The following is a 27,038-nucleotide window of genomic DNA, read 5'->3' as shown; positions in this document are numbered from 1 at the left end:
GAGAAAACAATTATTGCAATTTTTTATTTTTTTTTCATTTGATTGGATAGAAGTGTGCAATTATGTTCGAAGTTGCAGTCACAGTCAATAAGCTTCTTTTACTAATTCCTTCCTATCAATTTGAGCCCTAAGCTATAACAATTACACAAATAACTTCTCAATTCAAGAACCAAATTTGTGCCGCAGAAAAAAAGCTACTAACAAACATACCTCTGGGTAATGACACAGAAAAACAGAAATGGTTCGGTTAAAACCGAAAAAACCATTTTTTTTTTTTAAATAATATATATAGACCTTAGTTTACAGCTTGCTGCAATGCTGCATTAGGCTTGTAGAACTAACAGAAACACAAGTTTTGACAAAACAAAAACGCTCCACTGTTCTCAAGTTATCAGTTATACACAGACAATCAATTCATTCATAAGCCCAGAAACTTTTGCAATGAAATTTGAACACTGACTTTCAGAAGCTAATTTTCTATGCTTGAAAAGATCACAGACTAGATAGGAAGGAAAAAAAGAGAAAACAACGGAGCAAGAAGCAAGGCTGCAAGTGGTTCTAATTACCTCAAAAATTGTAAAATCACTTCAAAGTTGAACCTCAATACTTGCAAATCTGACAGTGTAAAATTGCTCTAATACAAACTCAAGCACACAATCAATGAATCAAACAAAAAACAAAAAAACAAAAAAATTCTACTAGCCATTTCATCAAACACCTTCAAAGCAAAAATTGTAAGTTAAATTTTTTGAAGAGCAAAGTACCTACCTGATGGAGAGAGCTCTGCCGCCAGCTGGAGAGTGGACGCGCGCGTTGCCGTCTCTTCTCTCTTTTTCTTTTTGCGTTCTGTTCCGCCGTTCTGCTGCGTTTCTTCTTTCTTTTTTCTTTTCTTTCTCTGACTATCAATACTATCTATATTCCATAATAATATATGGGGTAATAATATAATATTAATACATAAATATATTATATATATAATATAATATCAGTGAAATTTAATACTCCAAAATGCATATTTATCTGTTAACTTAAACATTGAATCTGTAAACTTTCGATATATCAATCTACTACTTTTACTTTACATCTAAAAATTTATAAATTTTGGATTTTATTAAATACATTTTCTATGTATTGATATTTTGACAAATTTTGCCAAAAATTTTTATTTTTATTATCATAATGATAACTCCATATTAAGTTGAACGCAACGTCATATTTTTTTTTTTGAAAAGTATAAAAAAATTAAATTAATTAAGTTTGATTAATATATAAAATAAATAAAAGTTGTTTGAATTCAAATCTTAAAAATATCATCACATAAAAGTTTAGCGGAAATTCATATGACAAAAGAGTTGTCCCAAAGTTTGCTTAAATTAATATGTAAATTTAAACTTTCAAAAACATTAACTTTTTCAAACTCATCACAAAAGAAAAAAAGGTACCACAAGATTCAATGAGTAAGATCGAAATGAAACTCAGTTTTTTGTATAACTTAAATAAGACCTAATGGATCTTTTTGAGATGTTATCTGTTAATTTTAAAATTACTAAGAAAAATACATTAACCTGAAGCTAGAAGCGCGATTCTAGTTGTTTTGTTTGATCGCTTTTTTAAATTAGCTGTTGTAGCATGCCGTCTTTTGCGTGTATATAATAAATAATATTTTATATTTTAAAATATATTATGAATGAATATATGTGTATATATATAAATCAATACGTCATATTTTTCAAAAACAAAAAAAAGAAAGAAAGAAAGAAAGCAACAAAGAAGAAAAAAAATTAACTTATGAGTATTATCAACATAACAGTAAGACCAGTCTTGCGATGTCATAATCGTCATTTGTGGGAGAAAAATATCTTTTCTTATATATTAGTATGGATATATGTTAGTATAGATAAATTCAAGTTCCTTCTAGAATAGTTTACCATTGTTAAAATAATCCTAATTCAAATTTACTCTTTTCAATTTGTTCAAAAATTGCACATCTAAAATTGATATTAGAGTCTAAAATAATTTGAGTAATTTAACACTAATAAAATCCACACTTTTATATAGTCAATACTTTAGAATTTATTTTTCATATTATCTTATATTATCCCTGTATTGTTGAAAAATACAAATTAGATTGCTACAATTAGTTAATTAAAAGAAATTAAAAGTCATGCAAGTTTATTTATTGAGTATGAATGCAGAATTATGTTGCTTAGAGGAAACATTGCTGAATCAAAAGTCCAATTTTTTTATTAGTATTTAATATTTCAATATAAATGACAAATATTTTGTAAGAAATATACTGATTAAATAAAATATGTTATTTATTGAGAAAAAATTATTATTATTAACAAAAATACGAGTAACAAATATCACTTTTCATATAACCCCGCAACCGATAAACGGCCTCTGAACCTGTGGCAGAAATACTGCAATATTTGATGATCATAGTTATCTTGCTCACAAGTACGAATTTATGTCAAGTATAGTAGGTCCCTCAAGTTTGGATTCAAGAGTCTTTCAACTTTAAAGTACTCGTGCAACCACAAGCTCGGTGAAAACAATACCAAGAATGGCATAATTTATAGTCAATGGATTCTTAAGTCGACTATTAAAAGGATAAGTTCTAGTGAGTATTCAAGATAGCAAAAGGTCGTACCTGCAAATCGTATGATTTCAGGCATAATCGGGCTTGCACCAGATCAGTGCGACTCAAGCGCCTGGGGGGTTTTGGTCATTTCAAAGAGCCTAGGTATGGCCCCCCCTCAGATACCAAAAATTATTGTAGAGTCTCAAAGTACTTGTTGTTTGCCAAGAGGAGAAATGGATATCCTATGTAACATATTTGGTAAAATTTTTGAAATCCCAATTCTAAGCTCTATTAATACACTAACCAACATGCATTGCAAACATGAAAGCATTTTGCTAACTAAATACAAATATCAAATCTTTATGATATGGACTGACAACAACAATAAAAGCAAATCAAATTTCAAAAACATCTGAACAAGTGCCATTTTCAGATTGCAATAGTCAGCCATTGTATTCTCAGAAGTAGCTTCAATCATCTTCTCTCTCAGGGGGAAGCCCGCATGGCAAAAGCATTTTCTGCATATGCATTGAAAGACCACAAAGGCATTAGCAACTCCAATGCGATGATTTACTGAGATATTAGCTCATATACCCAAATGAGGAGAGAAAGTACTCCACAAGGTTCTAATAGATCCCATTAGCAGAGATGAGAACCTCATGGATTCTTGACCATCCAGAGGGATAAATAATGAATCAATCAAGTTTCTATGTCTTAAGCTGGACCATTCTCGGTAATACCATTGAAGGCCGCATCACAAAAGAATATGGTTACAGATATAATGCGCATTTTTCAAGAAACTACGCTTATGCACACTTGCAGCAATCACAAAATCGTTCAATGAGTATAATTCATGTAATAAATCATCATCTTCGTATGTTTCTCTTACTTGTCACTTGTGCGAAATTTTAAAAAAAGAAAAAAAGATGTTTTACAAATTGCAGTTCAAGACTGCACCTTGGAACACTTAAGAGTACCAACCAAGGAAAGTCAACCTAATACCATCATCTCCACTCGTATTTGCTTTCTGCTAGAATAAACAAGATTAAAGCAGTTCAAAGCAATGAATTTCAGCCACACAACCAACCTCACCACACAAACTTCTCCAACATTGATTTTATATTAAACGACAGGGATACAATCCAACCAACTTTTTCGGCGCCAAACCCAACCTCATGCATATTCATGAGTCAAAATTGTTATTTTTCCTGATGAATATTATTCCAAGAACGCCAATGTAATACAAAAAATCGAAACAGCCATTTGACATTTATCTCTTCACAAAAAGTTGAATCCAAAACAATTATAAATCATGACAATATTGATACTTTATTTCATAAAAAAAACTTTCACCACTGACGCAAACAGACATACCACTATGCTAAGAAACTTGCAAAAGCTCGCAGAGTTTTGCAATTAAACCACTTGATGAAAGACCACACTCAGAATTGAAAAGGTCAGACAAAAACAAGCACACAAAGTAAAAAATACAACTCCTTGCAGCACTCAGCCAATCAAAATTCAGCAAGAAATACACATCAAATCCATCAATCCACAAGTCTACAAATTAAAACCACAGAAAGAAGACAGCAAAAATCCACAACCCCACAAGTTTAACTTGCAGTTCCTGTACCAGAGAACAAGTACAGTGCACAAGAACAAAGCCAGCAAACAACAACTGAGTACAAAATCACACAACACAAAAGGTAGTATAAATTAGAAAACTCATAGATAAAAGAAAATAAAGGGAAATACAGAAAAAGGGGCTAAAGCAAAAACCTGCATGAAATTATAGCGCTCTCTCCCAATTGATTCATTTTCCGCGACGGCAAAGTAGGCCAAGATCGGATAGTGTCCAACATACGATGCGTAACTATCTCGGTGGATATTAACTGCCCATTCACTATTAAACACAAATTTCCGGAGAAACAAACAAATTAGTATTTAACAACCAAAAAAAAAAGAAAACAATTGAGGCCCGGAAAATAATTGAAAAAGGGATCTTTTTCCTTGAAAGGAGATCTTGAGACTACGTACAATCGGGTCAAGTCGGCGTGTCCTGTGCCCACATATTTAGCCTGCAAATGCTCGAGCTGGGAGTTTATGTTAAACCTGTCGCTGGCCTGCATCGTATCAACAACGGCGAAGAAAACAACGTTTATAGTAAAAGGAACAGTTTGTAGCGTATGAATTTAACTTCAATCTGATAATTCTGAAGAGAAAATGGATATAGAGAGAATGCAAATTAGGGTTTCTTGAACAGTTGAAAGTATTTATTCTAAAATTTCACAAAAAGTAGAATGAATTGCTCTTGTAGCTCAGTTGGTTAGAGCACCCGTTTAGTAAGCGGGAGGTCTTGAGTTCGACTCTCAACAAGAGCAAAACGCCCTCTTGGTTTTTCAGTTATGTTTCTTCTCTTTCTTTCTTTTTTTCCAAGAAAAAGGACAAATTGTGGGTTTTTTTTTTTAAATCAATATTTCACTCTAATCAACAATATCACAAGTCAACGAGAAAATTGCATTTCTTATAAAACAATTCAGATTAGTTTACAATTTAGTACTATATTTTTTCAAATGATGAGATTTTATATCGTAGATAAACAAGTGATTTACATATTACATATCGTCGTTAGTTTTCTAACAAAAAGGTGACGTGCACTGATGTGGACATTAAATTTGAACCAAATATTAGCCTTTGTGGTACTATAGTATAGGGCTGTTTGCAAGTTTGGTACCATGTTCTCTAATTGGTAAAAAATAATATCATATAAACGAGACTGTTTACACAACAGATGCATTCATTAAATTTTTAACGAAATGATCTCATGTATGAATGTCGCACGAACCGAAGGTGTTGAACTTAAGATTAAGTTGTTAGTTGAAATAGAGTTATTATTGGAGGAAAAAAAAATTCATTCAGTCCCAACTCCATTTTTCAATCTACGAACCTTAATCCTAAGCGATAATCATCCAAAATCCACACAAGAGTATATATTAATTCGTCTATTATTCATTTATTCGGGTAGAGTGTAGCATCTCTTAAGTGAACTTTTAATTGGTAGGACGGTGTGACATTCCCAATTTATAATAGATAGATGAAGATTAATTTGCGATGAATGAGGAATAAATCGATTTCACCTTTAACCTAAATCTAATTCTAAGTACAGCTCACATCACATTTGGGCGCCAAAACAGCAAAATTGATGACCAACTGCACTTTCGTTAAAAATTTAACAAAGATATTTAGTGTGCAAACAACCACATTTACATGCTATCATTTTTAGTTAACTAGAAAGCATCATACGAATCATGCAAAAAAGTCCTATAAACAGTACGAAAAATGCAATTAATCGTTTCAAATTTAACGACCATATACACATTCTATTAGAAAATTGACGATAATATGTAATGTGCAAACGGCTTCATTTATATAATACCAAACTTGACCGGTTAGAAAAGTATGACACTAAAGTTGCAAAATGTGCAATATTGTGTATCAAAAATACAATTGTCTCCATTTCAGACAGTCACTAGCCAAAAGTTTCAAGTTAAGTTGACACTGATTGATTTACCTAAGAGACCCCAATACTTCAATTTCTACAGGAAACTTAGATTATTTCAAGAATTTTGTACAGATCACGAGGGTACAAAGGGAATGGTAATTCACAAAGGAAATGAGTAAATTCCTGCAATCAACTCTTCCAGATATTCATCAGTCTGTCAAACAGCTCCAATTTCCCAAAATTGGCTTCTGTTCAAATCAATCCTATACTCCAAAGAACAAACAGATTACATGAACAATGAATTGGTCTCTACAGCTTGATAAGTGAAATGAATTACACATCAACTGAGTAGACGAAAAACAAGATATGTACAACCAGGATATGATTTACACGATGCTCAATCGAGTACATGTACTTGAGAAACTGCCTCCTCCATGGAAACATACTTACAGTTCAAGCACTCCCAGGTGAAGACAGGAGACCTGTTCGCTTCAAAACAACTTGAAAACCCGTTTGGGTGCTTGTCGGATGATATCAACAGATTAGTGACCTTTAGTGTTCGCCTTGTTTTGAGGTATCTAATTTTGGAGGTAGAAGATGAAGGAAGCTTCCTTGTGCTTGTTGATTGGATGTTGAAATTGATTCCTCATCTGTTAGATGCAATGTTTCGTCGTTATTTTGTATTTATGGTGTGTGTAAAGACTTGTGCATATTAGGAGAGAGGGAGAAAGGATCATACTGAATAGGGACTTCACAGTAGGTCTCTTAGGTTTGTTGCTCTTCTTCTTCAGTTCAGCTGGTTGTAGAAAGAAAGGCATTAGAGACCACTCATGATTGTTAATTTAGAATCATCAAGGATGAATGTGCATGTTTTTGAAAATATGGTGCATTCAGTGGAAACAGTAATGATGATCGATGGAAATAACAAGGCTATGGGCAATAGTTTCTAAATGTGGAGGTATACATTGTTAACTTGCATAAAGGAAGAACGAGATGAGACATACCAATTCCCGGAACTTCATGGTCATTAACAATTTCAAAGTTCTTGTAGGTGTAACCCATGAAATTGGCATCCTTGGACGGAAGCATCTGCAACATGACAACAAAATTAATGAGATCTGAATACACCATCAGACACAAACTCAGAAGTAAGAGACGGTTTCGCTTATGACGGTGACAAACAACTTAGCAATATCTTCCAGGATCAACTATAAAAACCGTTTCTCCAGACAAGAAGATGGAAAAGTGCAAAGAAACTCGCAAACAAATAAGATAAGGGATTAACTTCTCCAATTCATTCATGCTAAGTGTTATTTTCATATCACAGTACACGAAACATGAGCTAGTGATAGGCAACTATATTTATCTGGTTGCTGTAACTGGAACACACAACTCTACCTCCACTTACCATATTTGCCAGCTTATCCTACTCATCAAACAGGCTTGGCTTATCTTCGATTATTTGCAGTTCTTATTGCAGGCTAAGGTTTGGCAGCAAAGACCACTCAGATCGCAACACTCAACACTTTAGATATTAATCTGGTTGAGCTGGTGATGGGCAACTATATTTATCTGGTTGCTGTTACTGGAACACACAACTCGACCTCCACCTACCATATTAGCCAGTTTATCCTTTTGACCAAACAGGCTTATTTTCCATTATTGGCAGTTCTTATTGCAGGCTATAGGTTTGACTGCAAAGACACTCAGATTGCAACATTCAACACTTAGATACTAATGATGCTTATCGATATTCGATACTGCTTTAAGAACTCTAGGTTCCCATATTAATTGTTGTCATTTTCATTTAGCCAGGGATCAAAGCCCATACCACGCATCAACATACAACTTCATATCACCATGAAGATTACATTAATCAAATTCTCTACTATATTGATTCACAAACCAGATTTTTCATTTTGCAGAGGATAAGGTGGACATTAAAGATTTCAGACTAAGAGAACAGATTGGCAGCACAAAAGCTAATAGCAATATTCACTCACCTTCCTCCAGGGACCTGATTTTGTTGCAGATGGAACTTGATTGTCAGTCTGCAAAGAAAGAGAATGAGGAAAAGTAGATAAAAGTGAAGAATGAGAGGAAATAGGTTAAACTTCCAAAAAAAAAAAAAAGGAAAGAAAACCTCTTCAAACTTTTCAAAGTTTTGAGTATCCAGTTCATCATTAACTTCTGGAATGAATGCAGCTTTCATCTGATATAGTTTATTCCACTCAATGCCTTTGAACCATGGGTGAGCCTGGAAAGAAGGTGAACAGGTATTAACTGTTGGTTGAACAATATAAACATTTCGAAAGATTCAAATCAGAAGGATGCAAAGCACCTTAATTTCATCAGCACTTCTCGTGCCAAGCCTGTGCTCTACATTGCACAAGAGTTTACAGATAAGATCCTTTGCTTCTAGTGATAATTTTGCCTCTTCCGGAAATTTCAAATAAGTTCTCCAGTTTACTATCTGCACCAGAACAAAAATAATCATAAACATCAAGACAGGGAATAAGGAAAGAATCCAGGTAAATGAGTCGTCTATAAAGTATAACTACATAAAAAGGTCTATTGTAAAGGAACTGGACCAAGGTTTTGCATATAAGAGGGACAACAACTCCAAGAGGGAGAGAGTTTTTTGGCAAATAACTTTTCTTGCTTGCTAACTTTTGCATGTTTACCCAGAGTGAGGTGAAACATAGATTTTAGTATCAGGTTTGAGTGGGGGTAGGATTCTTGAAAACGTTAAGATTAGCATGCTCCTTGTTGTTGCTTGTTACATCCATCAACTTTTCTTGACGTTTACAACTTAAACAGGGAAAGTTTAGAGAAGAAAGATCTAAAATGTTCATTCACCTTAGTAATAAAAATTGGTATTTGGAATGTAATGTTTCACCATCAACATAACATGTAGACAAGCAGACAAGCCAACTACATCTCAATACAGTTATCTATGTAAAAAACAATCCATCATTACCTTTCTACATGTAGACATGGGCTCATCAGAATAGAATGGTGGATATCCCACTAGCATCTCATACATGATAGCCCCCAGAGACCACCTATGGCATAGCATGAAGCAGAGTCCCAATCAGACAAGTAAATCTTTCTTCAGGTGAAAAGAAAAATACTGAAAGAACACATACCAATCACATTCCATTCCATATCCTTTCTTCAACAGAACTTCTGGAGCAATATAATCAGGTGTACCAACAGTTGAATAGGCCTACAACACAAACATTGCAGAGAATTCAACATAATTACCTTACATCTAACAACATCTCCTAGAAGAGGATGGAATCTCTTATAACGGTACTTGCAGTGAACTAACTATTCTGCCTAGAAGATCATCCGAACTAGAGTTTCAAGTATTCGGATACTAGGGACGATAGAGTTCACAGTATATCTACCATATTACCCTTGACTGTGCAATTCCAGCCTCCACTACACACATAGATGTTCCAATACAACTACTGGCTCGTAACAAACACGCTTTAGAACCAGAACAAATAAATAGACAGAAGATTGATTCCACTGGCCAATAAATATGCAAGGAAGATGAGGACAAATTAAAAGAGGAAACCTAAAGCAGGCTTTAGAACCAGAACTAATAAATAAACAGCAGATTGATTCCACTGGCCAATGAATACGCGAGGAAGATGAAGACAAATTAAAAGAGAAAACCTGAGCGTTTTATCCCTATATTATGAAGCAACCAACTTCTCTACACGTCTTGATTTTGAAGCTTTCAGTAAAGTAAGGATGCAATGAAAATTAAAGATGGGTATGAGTTTGTGTTCTGGTAGAAAACTCACCAGCATCCTCCTGTTCCGCTGCCAGTGTAGCAGTTGCTCCTGTTGAGTACGCTTTGGTGCTGCAGGGCGCCCATCTCTTTGAAGAGACCCACTATAACTATTTCCTAATGAAAAATCCTTCTCTTGAATATTACTGCAATCCAATGGTTTACATAATCCAAAATCAGACAACTTCATGTGCCCATTTCTATCAAGAAGCAAGTTATCAGGCTTGATATCCCTGAAAAATTATTGATGAAAGAAGTAAAATCAGATTTAAGTCTAAAATACAATGACATGATGATAGATCATTTCGATCAAAGAATCAGAAAAACTAACAAACCTATGAATATAATTGTGTTTGTGGATAGATTCAATTGCAAGAACAGTTTCCCCTACATAGAATCTGGCTTCATCTTCTGTTAATGTATCTTTCCGCATCAGTAAAGTCATCATATCTCCACCAGGAAGATATTCCATTATTAGATATAGATACTCTTCATCTTGGAAAGAACAATAAAGTTTGACAATGCAATTGCTGTCAACTTCCGCTAATAGATTCCTTTCTGCTTTTACATGCTCAACCTAGAAAAAAAGAATGAGTAGGAGGAATAAGCACAGTGGGCAACTCCAGCTAACTGATTTTAGTTTGAATAATAAATTTTTTTCTACCTGGCCCCTACGAAGCATTTCCGACTTCTTAAGCTTTTTCATGGCATAAACATGCCCAGTTGACTTCTCCTTACAAATTCTAACCTGCAGGGAGCAAGTACTTCTAGTTACCAAATGCAAATAAAGAAAAAGCTTAACTTGTAATAATGTGTATCACCATAAATTTTTTTTTAAAAAAAGAGCTATTATCCTACATGTTTCTTTCTTTAAAACACAAGGAAATTAAATAAATGACCATTTAATTCAATATATGACCAAGTTCATTTGTCTCAAACAGAGGATATTTTTTCCCTTTTCACAAAAGGAATGAAAGCATGTGTCTGAACCCTAAATATGAGGAATGTTCTCCATCCTGCATTACGATTTAGTACCTATGTTGAATTCATAAATTCTAATATTCCATTCAAGTATTACTCTTTGCATCTACCAATACAATTCTCTCACCCTTATATGAGTAGGAGAGGCATAACCAAAAACTGGTTGTCCTTTCTCCATTATTTGCTTCAAGGAATAATGCACTTGTTGTACATTGACTAATCAACTGAACAGATCATCGAAAAGGTGGAAACTGCTATAAAAGTACAGACAAAATACTTGTGCAGAGAGATAGAAAGAACCTCTCCAAATGCACCCTTTCCAATCATGGTTAATGGCTCAAAATCATCAGCACCCATTTTATGCCTCTGACGGCGCATATATTCTGTTTCCTTTTTCTCTAGGTACTTCAAAAGGTTGTTCTGCTCTTCCTCAGAGACCTGAGCAACAGCCAGTTTCTTCTCAAGCATATTACGCCTACAAGAAAACAGAAAGAATTACCACTTCAGCACACAAACACACACGAGTCAAAAGGAGTAATTCTATACCATACAAATAAAACAAAACAAGGCAACAAAAAGACAAGAAATGATTTTTATTTTCTTATGCTACCTTGGGTTAAGTGACACTCAGGGAGAAATAAGCCATAGGAAGAAGCAAAGCTTCAAGGACCTAGGGTAAGGGGAAAGAAAGAGGCAATAACTCTTACATACCACCTAGAAACTCCAGAATCTATTTTTGGGTTATTCTATGCGACAACTCTACAGGGTAATTCATAGCTAAACAATATGTATTATTCTATACATTAATAATTTCAAACTATGAAGCAAGGTCTCATCTGGTGCTGGAAATCTAGCTCAACAGTACATAGACAGTGCACATTGTTCTTTGTTCACTAGAGGAGATTTTTAGCAACCAGACATCATTCTTTAACCTAGTTTCCCAAATTGCAAAGCCAACTTCTTTGAGAAGTACTTCTTTCAAAGATGTGGTTGCACCATTTCCGTTGTGAACCTAATTATTGCATGTTAAAGTTTATCTTTCATCTTTAACCAGCAAAAGAGAAAAATAGAATGAAAAAGCATACTTGGAAAAATAGAAGGTTGAAGATTCTGGGAGCCATCAGGATGCCTGCATGATTACAATCTAACGCCTCTCCTTTGGGAATTTTCATATTACACATTCCAGGCTATATATATCTAAATTCAAAACACATTATCACAGGTGAAGAAGTTCATGTAACATAAAGCATGCTAGAGGACACAATAGCACGTAAGATCAACAGACAGCATTTTTGGAACCAAGTTGAACTTTATTATGAATTTCATTTCAAGAACAGTTCATTACTTTCAGAAACCACTTTAGCAAATTATCTCCAAAGAAAAACCTTACTTAAGAATACAAAAGAGGGACAGTTTACTGAGAGAAGGATAGAACCACTTCAGTAAATATGCATATTGCCGAATCAAATGACTTCATCATTTACACTGGCTAAAAATAGAAGAGAAATTTGGGAAAAGAATATATATATATATATATATATATATAATTATCTGGGGGCGAATGTAGCCCCATGTTGCTGTCATATTTTGCTTCTGATGATATACTGCAAACAGGAACCTTAATAAAGTCTGATAGAAATTAATTGTCAGGCAATGCCAGCAAACAAATGGATGAAAATAACAGTCTAGACATAAAATGGAGATTAAAGCACAGAGCTTATATCAAACAAACAGTTATCATAACAAAATGGAAAGAACCTCATACCGCTCCCTCCTTTCCTGTAAGCTCTTCATTTGTTCCTTGTAATGTTTTTCTATATACTCTTTGGCAGCAGCTACCTTCTGCTTAGTTGCATTCGAAGGTGTTTCCTCATTCAATGGTGTCTTTGAACCTTCTTTTCCATTAGGCCTAGGTTCATTCTTCGTCCTTGAAGTCTTAGGCCTCTCTTTTGATCGGAACTTTCCAAACCAACGCTTAGCAGTTTCCATCTACCTCACACTCTTTTCTTGTCAAAAATCAGGAACTAACTTCTGAATGGTACAACTTTAGTGTATTAAATAACTTTCTATCTTCGAGATCAAGCTTCCAGTACATCACTTACAGTATCAAATCCTCAGACTATTGAAAGAACCCAAATTAGCAATGCTGCATAAAGAAACAAGAAAATGTAGTAATCAAGAAATGGCAGCAATCTTCTTCCATACTCAAGAAACCCCTATAGGTTGGTAAGAGTGTTGAATAATTTGAAAGCTTAAGGAAACTGATTTCTGACCATTTTCCATTAACTGTCTGTGATCCCAAATTAAAGGTTTTATCAAAATTATTTCTTGATTAACTAGAATTCATAAGTAATCAAACTTCTGAACCTACCTCCACCAAAAATACTCCACTAATGGGGGAAAATAAAAATATTGAAATGAAAATGGAACCACACATCCAACAACTTTCAAAGTCGAAACTGAAAAAGGACTTTCCGAACTTATCCAACGAATAGCAAAAGAAAAGGAGGAAATAGCATATCAACTAAGAAACCTACTGCACACAAAGAAACCAAAAGCAATAAAACGACCAAATGCGACCATAACTCCCATCACTCTGCATACCACCAAAGAAAATGATCCTGTGTCCCATAAGGTACTGTCTAGACATAAAAGACAATAATTATACTAAATGAAACAAATTCCTAGTCAAAATTCAGAACCAAGAAACTATTCAAGCAAAAGTAAATCACTAGCAGCACAAGCCACCCCATCAGACCGATCCAAGAAAAACATTCCCAACGAAATCCGAAATTCAAAAGTAACAATACAAGTAAAAATTTCACCTGTAAAAGGAATCAGAACATCACCACCTGTGTCAACTTTCCACCGGCCACTCCAATCCAGAAACGGTATATTAACGAGTTAAAATCTCCTCTAACAGTATCTGAACCACTGAGTAAAAGGCAAAAATAATTGTGAATTTGGAACCCTAACTTTCTGGAGAGAGAGAAGTTAGCTGAAATACAAGACTGTTGGGAGAACTTTATGCAATGGTGGCATCATCGCCATTAAAAGTCCAGAGAGAGAGAGAGAGAGATTTTCTCTTTTTTCTTGGTAAATTACAATGGTCCCTTAATTTTGCAATAATTACAAGGGTTAGTTATATTCACATTTTCTCCTAAACAAAATTTGAAATTATACTTATACCCTTTCAAAAAAATTTTAGTTATTTCTTACCCCTTCCGTTAGGATTTGGATAAAAAATATTAGTGTTAAAAAAAAAATCACATAAATTTTTAATTTTACTCTCATTTAATATTTTTAAATATATTTTTGTGTTATAATGAATAAATGTATATATATGTAAAGGGGGATTAACATTATTTTATTTTTTCATATAAAAATAAAATTATTACATGATAATGTTAAATGAAGATTAAAATTAAAAATTTAGGTAATTTTTTTATATCGTCAATATTTTTTATCCATACCCTAACGAAAGGGAGTGGAATGTGAATAAGTAAATTGTTAGAGGGGTATAAGTATAATTTTAAAATTTTTTGGGATAAAATATAATTTTGTATTTTTAAAAAGGATCTAAATTTAATTAACATAATACAATTCTTTCTCATTATTTTTTCATTATCTATAAAGTTACAAATCGTCTAACAAATACCCATATAATGAGCTGTCACGAAAAAATATTTGTTAAATAATTATTAATTTTAAAAGTATTTTTTTATTATTTATAAAATTACGAATACCTTCTAAAATTAACGATTGTCTAACAAGCACTCCTATAATAAGCTGTCACGAGAAAATATTTATTATACAGATATTAATTTCAGAAGTATTTTTTTCATTTATCAAACAATAGGGAAAAAATTATAATTATGATAAATTTCTAGAAAATTCAGTGCCGTTAACCATTTCTTTTATTTTATTTTTGTGTTTTTCTTTTTCGGCAATCTTTGTCCTACAAACCCCCACCCCCACCTGTAAACTCCCTTGAAATTGCTTTGAGCGGAAGCGTTTTCTCCAATAAAAAGATGAAACGCGTTTCTTTCAATAAAAGATGTTAGGGGTTGCATTTCACCCCCCTTTTTCTCTTTTTCTTTTTGCTTTTTTCTTCCAAGGCCAATCACACATTTTTGGGTAAATTACAATACGCTCCCCCAAAATTTGTCATAATAATAAACATTTTCTCTTTTTGAAAAATTATAAATACCTCCCTCAAATTAACGATCCGTCTAACAAATACGCGTTATAATAAACTATCACGAGGGCTAATTATTACATGACCATTAATTCTACGGAGTATTTGTAATTTTTTAAAACAACGAGAAAATATTGATAATTATGATAAATTTTAGGGGTCCCAATACTATTATATACTATATACAACTCAATAAAAAATTCAGTTTTTATACAAAAAAAGATACTTATAATGATAACAAAACTGAATTTATTGTGTAATTATTTGTACTTTAATTAATTGAAGAGGAAGAGTTTGGTGCCTTCGGTATGTTATTTTCTCTTGTTCCTTTTTTCATAATTGTTTTCTTTTAAAATTATAGTTTTGTATCTTAAAATGTTACAAAACAATAATAAATTATTTGTCATTATGCCCAAATTGCATACTATTTCAACAGAAACACACCTCATTTCAGCTGAACGACACATTTTTTCTATAACTGATACATATTTGGTTGATTTAATATAGTTAGATGATGATCGAGCTCCATCAATCACTCGTCTACTTATCACAAGCTAGTCATATATATACTTCACACTATAATCAACTACTTATTATGATTTAATCTGATCAAAATAAATTAATTAATTCTGATGTGATATCAAAATAATATTAGTGATAAATATTTAAGTGATAATTTAAAGTTGTCATTAATGATATATCTTAAGTAATGATAATATTTTGGAATAATTATATTTAAATCGCGGTTTTTTTACGCAAATAATTCACATCTTTTGTATAATTACAAAAATCATTGCTAACAGCAAAAACAAAGAATAATTTGTGCAATGATGTTAATATTTACGGGGGTGTATGTGTAGCTTTTTAAAAAATAAACGTGGTTTGCGTAAACGGTGTAGGCGTATTTGGTAGGTATATGTGTAATTTTTTGAAAAATATAAATAATTTATGTAGATAGACCATAAGTCAAAGGGTGTAGACGTAATAATCCCTTTTAATATTGTCATAATATAATGATTAGCGACAAGAACCGGGAATCAAGCTATCACTACAAAGAATTAATGACACGTCTGCAATGACGACACAAATATAATAACAACTATATATATGTAATCATTATATAATAACTATTATATGCATACTTTTTTTGTCGTTAATTATTCCTAATGATAATATTTACTTCAATATTGTAACTACTAAAAATATAACAATTATTATTACAAGAAAAAAAGATAATCTTGTCATTTTACATATATAATTAGTAAAAAGTACCGTTACTTAATTTTTGCTTTCGTGTCACCAATATTTTTACAGTATGTGTCAAACTAAAAAAAGACGGTTACTAATCAATAATTAGTCAATCGAGAGCAGTAAATTAAGAATTTATTTATTTATTTTGCTAATATCAATTAATTCAGTAAATTTTAACTAGAAAAATTTATTTATTAAATGAAAACAAACGTTATGGGTATTAAATATAATTAAACACAAAGGCTTTATGTACATCAAATTTTAGGGAAGAATCGTATAATTATCCTAAAATAAAAATGGGTGTAAATTTTCTATTACTGAGAGAGAAGAAAGGAAAATCTCATATATATATATATATATATATATATTTATTTAGTGAAAATCTCATATTTAGGTCGGTTGTTTGTCCCCAAATAGGAAAGCAGATAGCACGGCTAAGGGATAGGTAGTCCATGATGTCCGACTCACATATCGGAACATCCCGACACGTGGCGAGACGACAACCCTCGCTTAATGCTTGGTTCTGGAAGTAAGTTCATTTGCCGTTAGCGATGACAAATGCAAATAAGACGATTGGGAAAAAAAACTTGTACTTAGCCAATTAACTTGTTACTGATTTATTGTAAGTTAAATAAATATTTTTATGATCATATTATCTTTATTCGTCTTCACGTATTAATACATGTAAGATGGTATATCTTTACTGTTATTATGGTAGTTTAATTTGAAAAAAATAGTTTGAGCTATAATAGTAATAAGTCAATCAGGAGTAATTATCAATTTTCATTCAATGTTTCTGTTAATATTTACAAATTCATTGAAATTTGACAAACTGAAGGACTTATTTGTTAGACGGAAGTAAACCTCAAAAGTGCTAGATGTAATTTCCTAAACCACAAGAGTTTACGTGTAATTACACTAAATTTTAAGGGAGGAGAGTATAATCTATCCTTTAAATATTTGGTTCCAAAATTGCCCTCCAACAAAGGCAACCTCAAGAGGGTGGGTGTTGCCCCAAAATTAAGGGCATAATGGGGACCATCAATTACCCTTTTTGTGTACAAACAAATAAAAATAAAAAGGCAGTCAAGGAGATTAGCCCTTTCACATCTTTCCCACTACATTACACTATATATATTTTATTGATAGCCTTTCGATTCTTAAGTAAATAAAATTTAGTATCAGAATAATTTGAAAAATAACGAATGAGTTAAGTGAACACACGTAATACCTGGGGACTATGTGTTCATAGTAATGATCAAGGTGTACGTTCAATGTAATTCATTAATCCAAGAACCGTCAGACGATTATTCGGGTTATTGATATTAGAGGTTCGTCTCGAGAAAAAATGAGTGGATTCTTGTAGTATTCAGTCATTTTTATCATGCCGGATGAAATTTTTGGGTACTTGCCAGAATCTCAGCGTGGTCCCCACATTACTGCCATTTTCATTTTATGTGTTTAATCACTTGAAATTAGTTTTATATACTGACGTTACAGAATATCACGAAAATAGACAGGTTTTCAGCTATTGCGAAGAATAAAACAGTCTTATGGTTGTATTTTAAATTTAGTGATTGATAATGACAAAAGAATTTAAATAGAGCATATATAAATTGGTAATATTAAAGTAATATTATTTAAAATAAAAAAATAATTAGATAAAATATTGTCAATTTAAAAGAATGTGTAGGGACCAGATGACATAGCATGTTAGCAATGTTAAGGACAGCTTCCCACTTACTGATTGATATTTATGCAAATTATTGAAAAAAATATGAAAAACATTAATTAAATATTAAAATAATATTAATAATAAAACTACAGAACCAATTGAGACGTTTGCAAATTATTTAAATATATCAAATTTCGGATATTAAAATAAATTTTACTTAATAAATAAATATACATATAAAGAGAAGTACCTTCGAAATGATTAGACGAGGTATTATTACAACCAACCTTAGTCCACGACCATCAACATCAGAGATCATTGTGGGCTATTTTATATATATAAATCTCAATCATTAATAATTAATATTAAATATTTATAATTATGTAATAACTATTATAAAAATAGATAATTGTCGTGAAAGTAAAACAACACTCACACGCTAATGAAATTTGAATTCACGGTCTTATTCTAGTTATAGGGTCACAGCTTCGTCAACTAAATTGGAGCTCATTAATCTAAGGTGATTTTTGCAATAACTTCTACTTTTGTAACGAGAATAAGTTGTAGAAAAAAATTATAAATTAAGCAGTATTAAAGATTAGGAGTATTTGAAAATAAAAGTACAAAAAAAAAAAAATATTTAAGTTTGAGGATTTGGGGAAATTACTTCATATTTAAATTTTACCAACACATCGCAGAATTTCATAAGGAGTTGCTTACGGTTTTTGACATAACCAACCTAAATTTAAGCAATTGAAAACTAGAAGCTGTAAGCCTAACACACTATTTCATATTTATTTTCATGAATAAGCTTATAAGTACTTATTTTAAGGGGATAATTACATTCTCTTCTCCTGAGGTTTGTCGTTCATACGTAAACAATCTGTGGTTTGAAAAATTACATTTCGTACCTGGTTTGCTTCCTTCTGATAAACAGGTCATTCCGTTAATAAAAATCCGCTGACTTTGTTGATATTATGAATAAAAGTGAATGAAAACTGAAAAATTTACTCTAGATTGAGTTATTACAGGCTTATTGTAGGTCGAACAATTTTTTTCTAACTAAACTACCATTAAAACGATGAAAATATACCTCATCACATCCATTAACATGTGAAGATGTATGATAATAATTATGTCATAAAAAGATTTATTTGACCCGCAAATCACAATAATTCAATAATAAGTCAATAGGGGTCAATATAAACTTTTATCTTTTTATTTTTGTTAATATCAGCAAATTCGATAAATTTTGATTAATGAAGGAACTTTTTTATTAGACGAAAACAGACCTCATGAATATTAAATATAATTTTCAAAATATAAAAAATTTATATGTAATTATACAAAATTGTCCCTATTTTAAACACCACTTGACCTAACTTAAAAAGAAGAGAGAGAAGAGAGAGAGAGAGAGAGAGCTGGTGATGGTCTAGCATGTGGGGAGGCGCATAGTACTCATGTGGGAACTTGGATTCTGGGAATGTTCTTAAACTGAATGATGTTAGAGGCCAGAAAAATCAAACAATGACACACCTGTGATGGACCCAAAATATCTGTCTGGTTTCATGTTACCAAATAATTCAAAATAATTGTGTCGGAATAACTTATAAGATATTACTGATAAAATGTATACCTAAAATGCAAAAAAATTTAAAAGCTCCTAATTACATCTTATATTCTCATTATTTTTTTTTAAATTATCAAACATATCATAATATATTTTAAAACATTTACAAACTCACCCGAACATAAAAAATAGAAAATTATATATAATTACTTATGAAGAAATCTCTTAATAATTAACTATACATTATGCCACATTTAAATTTCTAAATTAACGAAATATAACACTTACCTTCGTAGAATTAATTTTTGGATGAAATTACAATCGCGTAGATATATTCTATTTCAAATGAATTTTGAGTATCTTTTACCATAATTCGGTACCAAATTATTTCTTAACTAGAAACAAAAATTATTTTTTTAATTAAAAATATGGAAAAGTAATTAGTAACGTAGCAATTTAAGTTAAAATAAAGTAACAAATTATTATAGTAAATACAGAACAGTTATGAAAAAAATTAATTTTTATTGTGTTTCAACTAATCAGTACACGAGTTTTGGCTCTTTAAAAAATTAGCATACCTACATTAATTCAGATATATTTTTAAAAAGAATTCTACAAATTTATAATTAACAAAATCTTTGACACATTTACAGGAAAAAGCAAATTTACCTTTCCTCAATATTTTTAGTAATAATTATCCAAAAATAAGATATCTCATTTTTTTCCCCTTAAAAATATCTATTTACTTAAATTAAATAGTTAATGACTCAATCTTAAGATGAAAAATTCAGAATAATTTTTATATTAAATATTTGTTAGTCTTTTCTACTAGGAGCATGTTTGGTTGCAGTGAAAAGTGAGAGTATAAGATAAATAAAAATAAAAAAAATATAGATAATTTGGTGTTTGATTAGGAAAAGAGATGAAAGAAAAGTAGAACTCGAAGTATATAAAATCCCTCCAAAGTTCAATTTTTTTATCGATGAAAATTGAGCGGAAAAGTAAAGTATAAAATGAAAAGACAAAAAAATATATATATATATATATATATTATTTACAAAAGACTTACTTCTGTTTCAATTATACCAAACAACTTGAAGAAAAACTATTTTTCTTTCCCACTCCCTCCCTCTCCCCTTTCACTGTCCTTTTCCCCTCACTTGAACCAACGAACCCCCAAGTAATTTACTTTTTTTTTTTCCCTATATTATAACTAAACTATATATCTTTTTTCTCTAATGAAGAACGATTGCAAGTTGCTATAAAGAAATTATGCAATAAATATGTATACATTTGAATAAGGAGCTAAATGATACATTTAACTAAGAGTGATAAGACATAAGGTATAATTCGAGGGTGCAAAGTGCAATTAACCCTAACAGTGATAAGACATTTTGGAGAGGCAGAGCTATGATTCCCACATGAATTTATAATATCAAACAGTTATGAATAGCCTATAATTAAAAATAGTCTATAATTTTAAAAAAAAAAAGCAAAAACGAAAAAGAAAACAAAGACATGAGGAAAAAGAAAAAGGATAAAACATCACTCTGTCGTCTACAAAATGATGACATTCCCCCCCTCAACTCTTGGGATATTCTTCTTAGACCCCAAGAAAAGGTTGAAATAAATCAAAATAGGGGCACATAAGTAAATCAACCAGTGGAGTTCTACTCAGTAGTCTACTCTGTACCTCTGAAGCTCTCACTTGTCAGCCAGAGCTTCTTTTGAATGATGAGCACCACTTCATCTCCATCCTGGCCGGTTTCCGAATTGGAATCAGCCGTTGCGACTACTTCCCAGTGCAATGCGGCTAAATACTTCTTTACAAAGTCGATCACTGGTTGTCGATCCCGGATGATAGCAAACCCTGTAGGCCTGAGGATACGGTCCATTTCGAGAAGCAGATCCTCGCCGCTGCATCCTTTCTTTTCAATGTCGGAAAACACGGTCCATGCGTGGAGCAAATCATAGGTTCTGGGGTATGTCGAGAAGGATTCACACCTGTATTCAATTCGATGTCAGAACACATTAAGTTGCTAAGTTATTGAGCACACAATAGCTCATAGACTAAATCTTGGGATCTTTCAGAAGGAGCTAGCAATCACCCCGGAGAGATTTAGAACAATATTCAATAGCTTAAAGGCTACTAAGCCAGAATGGCGAAACCAATATAGAGTTTGGCCGTTGCAGTAATTATTGGCGTACCAGTTATGAACAGTGCCGATCAAGCCTCTGTCATAGACAATCTTTAGTGTTTTCGGTCCGTCTTCAGGTACAACATTCATCACCCAAACATCCTTATCCTTCAAGGCAGCAGCGAATGATCCCAAATTTGCCTTCATATCCATGACGTTTCTTAGAGTGTCAGATGATATCTTTGGGCTTAAGAGACTCCAGTATTGGTCGACTCTCCGTCTCCAAAGTTCCTATTTGAAACAGTTAGTACAAAGTTAAGAATTAACTTTTTGTCCATTTTGTCTGCATATGCAAAGGATAAGCAAGCAGGGGTTTAAAGGGGAAGCAGGAAAAAGAAGAAAGAAAATGAAAGACTATATGTATGAGTATACTCCCAAATTACCTGATCTTTTTCGAACATTTCACTCGAATAGCCAAAATCAGCAAGACGTGGGGGAGGAGTAGTTAATCGGGCAGGCCATGGAGCCAATCCACTACCTTTTGTTTTGTGATCATCTGATGATGAGAACAAAAATATTAGAGAATGAAATTGAAGTCATACCTGAAGAACTTTTGACAGGCAAACACAATGCGACACGAGTCTTGATAAGCATTAGATGACCTACATTCTAAATTATTAGCTCATGAAATGCAATGCATGGTGGACTAAACATATTCTTTAATGCAATGCATGGTGGACTAAACATATTCTTTTCTTTCTCAACTAGGAACACGAATAACATTAGCAAAATACCAGATTTACCAACCTACATAAACTGCTGACTATAAAGAGAACTCTTAAAGGCCCCTAAAAGCAAATTAGGAGTTATTCGACTTCATCTCCGACTCATTTTGAACCCATCCATCAAGGGTTAAACATGCAAGAGGAGAAAATAGGTAATCTGCTCAACCTTTTTCCTCCAGAAACTCCAAGGTCTAAGACACCCAATTTGATATGGAGAGAACAGAATCTGAATCATTCATCTTACCATTTGGAAGCAACAAAAATAAACCATCTATTTACATTCCAGAATTTTCCCTAGCTAGGATTTAATCCAAGAAATGAAGTTTTTGTAACATATAAGGTAATGAGATGCTTACGGTCAGAATAAGGCGTAATGCATGCCTCCATTTGTACACCCCAAACTGCATCAGGATCATCATCAGATCGACAGAGTGGTGGCTGAGTCCCAGGTTCTCTTTCCAAATAACAGTCGTTTGTTAAAGGCTTTTGCCAAATGACAGTTTGGTTTCTTTTCGAAGCAATTCTCCAGCACATACGTTCCACAAGTGCACTCATCTCCCTCCATATTCTTAGATCCTCTTCATCCTGAGCATAAGCTTCAGGAGACGAGTAAGCAAAATAGCCTCCAGGTCTAAGCACCCTATCCAACTCAAGAAGAAGGATCCCATCCCTCTGCAGCCAATCAATTCTACAACGAGAACAGTGAGCAAATTCAAAAGACCTGCTTGGATAAGGAAGTCTCTTTGTACCAAGAACACCGAGATATGCAGGAATTCCTCTTTCCAGAGCAAATTGGATCTGGTTCTGATGCACATCGTTAGGTGCTAGAGACATTGCAATGATATCAGAAGAAAGTAGGTAACCTCCGAAACTTGCAACACCACAACCAACATCGAAAACTGTGCGCAATCGTCCTTCATTGTTCAAGTTATCATTGGAAAAGTTAAGCATCTGCAAAAAGAAAAAGTATAATCAGGACCAGACGATGGGTTTTATTATCTTAGGCCAGAAGTCAAAATTTAAAAAAAAACAGTCATTGATGCAGGGAAATTATCTTAAATCAATAAGAGGAACAAATAATTTACTCAATCAGGTTAAGCATGCAATTGCTGATACTTCACAGCCAGAAACTTACATTTGCAATAGAAGCAATGTATTTATCTGCTCCATAGTGAAAGTGGGTGCCTCCTCCAGGAAAATGAATCTTATCTCCTTTAACAACCATCCAGTTCTGGTCAGACTTCTCATGTGCAAGGTGAGTGTGAGGAATGTTTGCTTTCCAAACTTCATCTCTACTTTTTGGCCACTTGATTGGGATCTGCAGTTTCCAAAACAGAAAGAATAATATGAATAAATTATAGGAACAAGTGAGAATGCGAAAGTCTGCAGACTAAAATCAACTGCATAACCTAAAGTTTGAGACCCTCACCTTGTATCCTGGAGGAGGGGGAATCAAACAATTGTACCGCCTTTCAGGTAATGGGCAGTGCCTTTCATAGTGTTCCATCACAGATAGATCTAATTTCAATCTCATTTGATAAATAAGATTTCTGTCCAGACACGGGATCAGCTCTGAATGGCGATCATCACAGACCTTACAATTGAACAGGATGATTAATAAATCCCATCAAATAGAATCATAGGAAAGAAAGCACAAAGGTAGGGGCTGGTTCTTTTATTCCTACAAATAGTGGAAGTACTTACTGGAAAGCTCTTCGGGGTGATAGCATCCTCTCCTTCATCGAGAGAAAGCTTGATCGAAGCATCATCTTGCTTACCAAGATCAGAATCTTCATCTCCACCCAGATAAGATGATCCTAATTTTCTCAAAGACCTGCTGCCATACTCCAGAGCAGACTCCCCAGCATTCTTAGAGCCAAAGTAGACATACAGAAAAACAAGAAATACAGCCAAAACACCCACAGAAGTCAACAACCGCTTCTTCTGTGGTCCATCTGATCGTCCCCTCGTCATTTATTCAGATCCAACACACTTGGAAAAGCTTCTGCTTCTCCTACCACCTCAAACTTTTGACGTTATGGTTCAAAAAGATGATCTCATTATTGAGATCCTGGAGTCTTGTTAACTGAGAACCACAAACAAGATGATTTAGGCCAAAGTTAGATTGTGAAGCAACCTGTTAAATCAACAGAAAATAAATAAGGATAAATCCTGAAGTACATTGGATTCAATAAGCATTATCTGTGTAAGAAGCCATAAAAAAGAAGGCCAGAAAAAACACTATAAGTAAAATATTTCAAGTACCCAACATGATTCACAGAGTAGAAAAAGAAAAGAATCATCCTCTTCTTTCTGTTCTTTTAGATAAGTTTACTGAAAGGTCATAATTAACATATACATTCAAAGTCCTAGAAGGCTAATAGATAGCCATGTCACACAGTTTACAACAATAATGCTGGCAAATCAAATGGCAGGTAAAGAAAGAGAACAGCCCCACTCTGTCATTTCCTCTATCAATTCTAATTTTGATAGGTTTAGTCAAAGCAAGAAATCTGTATAAGAGAAACCAAAAACAAAGTTGGTAGAAGTATAGTGGACGTATATAGCTAAAATGCTTCCAAAGTAAACTTAGCTGAATGCTTAACAGATTCTGGAAACAATTGGCTTTCGAACTTTACTATTTTTTCTAAAAGAATCTACAAAATAACACCAATTTCTACCAAGAATTGCTGCAGTTATGTTATGAATTTCTCACCCATTTATGCCAAGTGTGGTTGAAATAATTACACTACGACATAGGAAGATCCTGTGGACTATCATCAAGAACAAAGGAACAACTTTTAAAGGGACTATCAAACAACACCAACAAATTTAACTGAATGGAATGTGATCCTCTAGCAACTAGATTCATAATTAGCTCCAAAAGAATTTGCAGCAGTGTGAAGAATTGTTGGAATAAATTTTTTAGATTGTTATCAATTGTAATCTCTTCAAATAAGTTACCTACTCGTGTCCTAGGCACATGATGGCCAAATATAACTGAATCCGTAGAAATCAAGGACAACTACAACAATCCATTGAAAGTTATGAATCAGACTAAGTAACATGGTGTTTGATGGAAGCCCACACTCCAAATCAGTTGTTGATACTGAGTTTGGCTTCTTATAAATCCTAATTTCATCCATCATTCTCACTTTGAGAACCAGACACCACATCAGTTTCACCTTTACTAATTTTTCTGTTACATTAAACACATCAAAAGTCAAATCCATATCAAATTCCCAAATTACTGAAAGCAACAGAAAGCAATCTTCTTCCATAAATTTACTCAAACAACAACTCCATGAAGGCAGATCCACAAAACCAAACCCTCCAAAATCCTCACATTCACTACACATGCATTAACAAGAAGCACAAATCAAAGAAACCGACATAAAAACATTGCAAGAAAAAGCAAAAAAGTCATAAATTTAGCACTCCAAGAAAAGCAAAAAAGTCATAAACTCAGGACTCCAAGAAAACAAAAAAGTCATAAACTTAGCACTCCAAGAAAGCAAATCAACAAAAAAGGGAAACCAAATTTGCAAATCAAACATAAAGGCACTGTAAAATACTAATCAGATCAGAGTCCGAGATGCTCACTGATTTCAAACGTCGATCTGGGCAGATCTTAATTAGATTGAATGGAACGATTACAGTAATAAAACTGCAAATGCAACAAGGAACTTGCGAAATTAAGAATGATCCAAGATTTTACTTGCTCAGTGGCTTGAGGCTGAGGGCGAAAAGTGAGCGATAGAGCTAAGCTGCTGTGCGCTGTATTCTAGAATTGGAAGTACTTGTAAATCTCAGGGAGTAGAGAGAGACAGAGACAGAGAGAGAGAGAGAGAGAGAGAGAGAGAAATAAATGTGGGAGAGGGGGTTAGATCTCGTCTCTGATTCCTGAGATTTTACTGCGTGTAAGTGCGTGTTTTATCCTATATTTGGAGGGGAAAGACATGAAACTCTTTTTTTTTTTTTTATAAAACATTTATTTTGAATTTCTTGTTTAATTATTGAAAGGTAATAAGTAAAATTTAATAATGATTATTTTAATCAAATATTTATTCTTTAAGATATTTGGTTTATATTTTGGTACATAATTTTTTCAGTTAATTTATTTTTATTTTTCAAAAAAGAGTGAATTATTTTATACAGTATAAATTGTCACGACTTAAAAATCATGATAAATTAATATTATTTATCACAATCAAATAACATCAATACGAAAACTTAAGTTTCGATTGGTAATAAATAATATTTGTTATGGTTTACATGAGACAAAAAATATGCTCTAATTTTTAGTTATGACTAATATTTTATTTTCACTTATAGAAATACCGATTTATAGTCATTGCGACTCTTCACCATGATATTAACCATAAGAACAAGTCATATTTTTCTTGACTGACGACTATCCAATAAAAACTATTTTTAATATAAATGACTCTTATATATTTCATAATCATTTAATTTAAAGCTTCCAAAAATATATATATATATATATATATCTTTTAGCCAAAAAAAAAAAAAGATTACGACTATATAC

General features: G+C 32.8%; 4 protein-coding genes and 1 non-coding gene across 23 annotated transcripts in view; 1 reads left to right on the top strand and 4 right to left on the bottom strand.

Annotated features, from left to right (window-relative positions):
- Positions 1 to 920, bottom strand: part of LOC105158467 (putative pentatricopeptide repeat-containing protein At3g23330) — a 7,000-nt gene extending 6,080 nt beyond the window's left edge. For 11 of the 12 annotated variants that reach the window (XM_020692260.1, XM_020692259.1, XM_020692266.1 and 8 more), the window contains exon 1: positions 769 to 920. The gene's annotated coding sequence lies outside the window, so the exon portion shown is untranslated. Of the gene's footprint in view, positions 1 to 764 lie in introns of all 12 variants that reach the window. The other variant, XM_020692267.1, reaches the window with a different exon arrangement.
- Positions 1 to 13,976, bottom strand: part of LOC105158470 (serine/threonine-protein kinase tricorner) — a 20,137-nt gene extending 6,161 nt beyond the window's left edge. Inside the window, exons 1-15 of one of the 5 annotated variants that reach the window (XR_002286690.1) lie at positions 13,698 to 13,973; positions 12,638 to 13,018; positions 11,173 to 11,347; positions 10,556 to 10,639; positions 10,227 to 10,468; positions 9,905 to 10,124; positions 9,236 to 9,315; positions 9,067 to 9,151; positions 8,428 to 8,559; positions 8,230 to 8,343; positions 8,090 to 8,137; positions 7,091 to 7,175; positions 6,826 to 6,882; positions 6,537 to 6,736; positions 6,170 to 6,349 (exon numbers count right to left, since the gene is read on the bottom strand). Coding sequence is in view for 4 of the 5 variants with exons in the window: in XM_011075253.2 (XP_011073555.1) it covers positions 6,639 to 6,736; positions 6,826 to 6,882; positions 7,091 to 7,175; positions 8,090 to 8,137; positions 8,230 to 8,343; positions 8,428 to 8,559; positions 9,067 to 9,151; positions 9,236 to 9,315; positions 9,905 to 10,124; positions 10,227 to 10,468; positions 10,556 to 10,639; positions 11,173 to 11,347; positions 12,638 to 12,861 (1,644 nt within the window). In the remaining variant the exon portion in view is untranslated. Of the gene's footprint in view, positions 1 to 6,169; positions 6,737 to 6,825; positions 6,883 to 7,090; positions 7,176 to 8,089; positions 8,138 to 8,229; positions 8,344 to 8,427; positions 8,560 to 9,066; positions 9,152 to 9,235; positions 9,316 to 9,904; positions 10,125 to 10,226; positions 10,469 to 10,555; positions 10,640 to 11,172; positions 11,348 to 11,957; positions 12,098 to 12,637; positions 13,019 to 13,697 lie in introns of those variants that run through there. The other 4 variants (XM_011075253.2, XM_020692271.1, XM_020692272.1 and 1 more) reach the window with 4 other exon arrangements.
- On the bottom strand, positions 2,782 to 4,796 carry LOC105158469 (uncharacterized protein At4g14342). Its single transcript, XM_011075252.2, has 3 exons — positions 4,622 to 4,796; positions 4,364 to 4,487; positions 2,782 to 3,102 (listed from the first exon to the last, which is right to left on the bottom strand). Exons 1-3 carry the CDS (start codon positions 4,711 to 4,713, stop codon positions 3,055 to 3,057), a joined length of 264 nt encoding a protein of 87 aa, XP_011073554.1. The 5' UTR covers positions 4,714 to 4,796; the 3' UTR covers positions 2,782 to 3,054.
- Positions 4,892 to 4,965, top strand: TRNAT-AGU. The gene has a single exon. It is a non-coding gene; the product is annotated as a tRNA-Thr (tRNA).
- LOC105158465 (probable methyltransferase PMT3) lies at positions 20,959 to 26,405 on the bottom strand. 4 transcript variants are annotated; one of them, XM_011075233.2, is made up of 8 exons: positions 26,093 to 26,405; positions 24,194 to 24,575; positions 23,919 to 24,083; positions 23,625 to 23,807; positions 22,846 to 23,440; positions 22,148 to 22,260; positions 21,775 to 21,995; positions 20,959 to 21,570 (listed from the first exon to the last, which is right to left on the bottom strand). In XM_011075233.2, the coding sequence occupies exons 2-8, from the start codon at positions 24,461 to 24,463 to the stop codon at positions 21,249 to 21,251; spliced, it is 1,869 nt and encodes a 622-aa protein (XP_011073535.1). In that variant the 5' UTR covers positions 24,464 to 24,575; positions 26,093 to 26,405; the 3' UTR covers positions 20,959 to 21,248. The 4 variants fall into 4 exon arrangements, with proteins under 4 accessions (XP_011073535.1, XP_011073536.1, XP_011073537.1 ...); XM_011075234.2 differs by having other exon boundaries at positions 21,249 to 21,570; positions 24,194 to 24,626; XM_011075235.2 differs by having other exon boundaries at positions 21,249 to 21,570; positions 24,194 to 24,626; positions 26,208 to 26,405.

The sequence above is a fragment of the Sesamum indicum genome, linkage group LG3 (genome assembly GCF_000512975.1).
Source record: "Sesamum indicum cultivar Zhongzhi No. 13 linkage group LG3, S_indicum_v1.0, whole genome shotgun sequence".
In the NCBI taxonomy this organism is placed as follows: Eukaryota; Viridiplantae; Streptophyta; class Magnoliopsida; order Lamiales; family Pedaliaceae; genus Sesamum; species Sesamum indicum.
Note: the sequence above shows the minus strand (reverse complement) of the source record. Positions and strands in the feature narration are given on the sequence as shown.

Bases quoted from the DNA above. Each gene is read 5' to 3' on its own strand.
- LOC105158469 (XM_011075252.2), bottom strand. From the start codon at position 4,713: ATGCAGGCCAGCGACAGGTTTAACATAAACTCCCAGCTCGAGCATTTG. The intron at 4,488-4,621 runs GTACGTAGTCTC...TGTGTTTAATAG, and splicing joins CACGCCGACTTGACCCGATT to TGAATGGGCAGTTAATATCC. The intron at 3,103-4,363 runs GTTTTTGCTTTA...ATGCATATGCAG, and splicing joins AGCGCTATAATTTCATGCAG to AAAATGCTTTTGCCATGCGG.
- LOC105158465 (XM_011075233.2), bottom strand. From the start codon at position 24,463: ATGACGAGGGGACGATCAGATGGACCACAGAAGAAGCGGTTGTTGACT. The intron at 24,084-24,193 runs GTAAGTACTTCC...TTCAATTGTAAG, and splicing joins TCACCCCGAAGAGCTTTCCA to GTCTGTGATGATCGCCATTC. The intron at 21,996-22,147 runs GTAATTTGGGAG...TGTTTCAAATAG, and splicing joins AAATGTTCGAAAAAGATCAG to GAACTTTGGAGACGGAGAGT.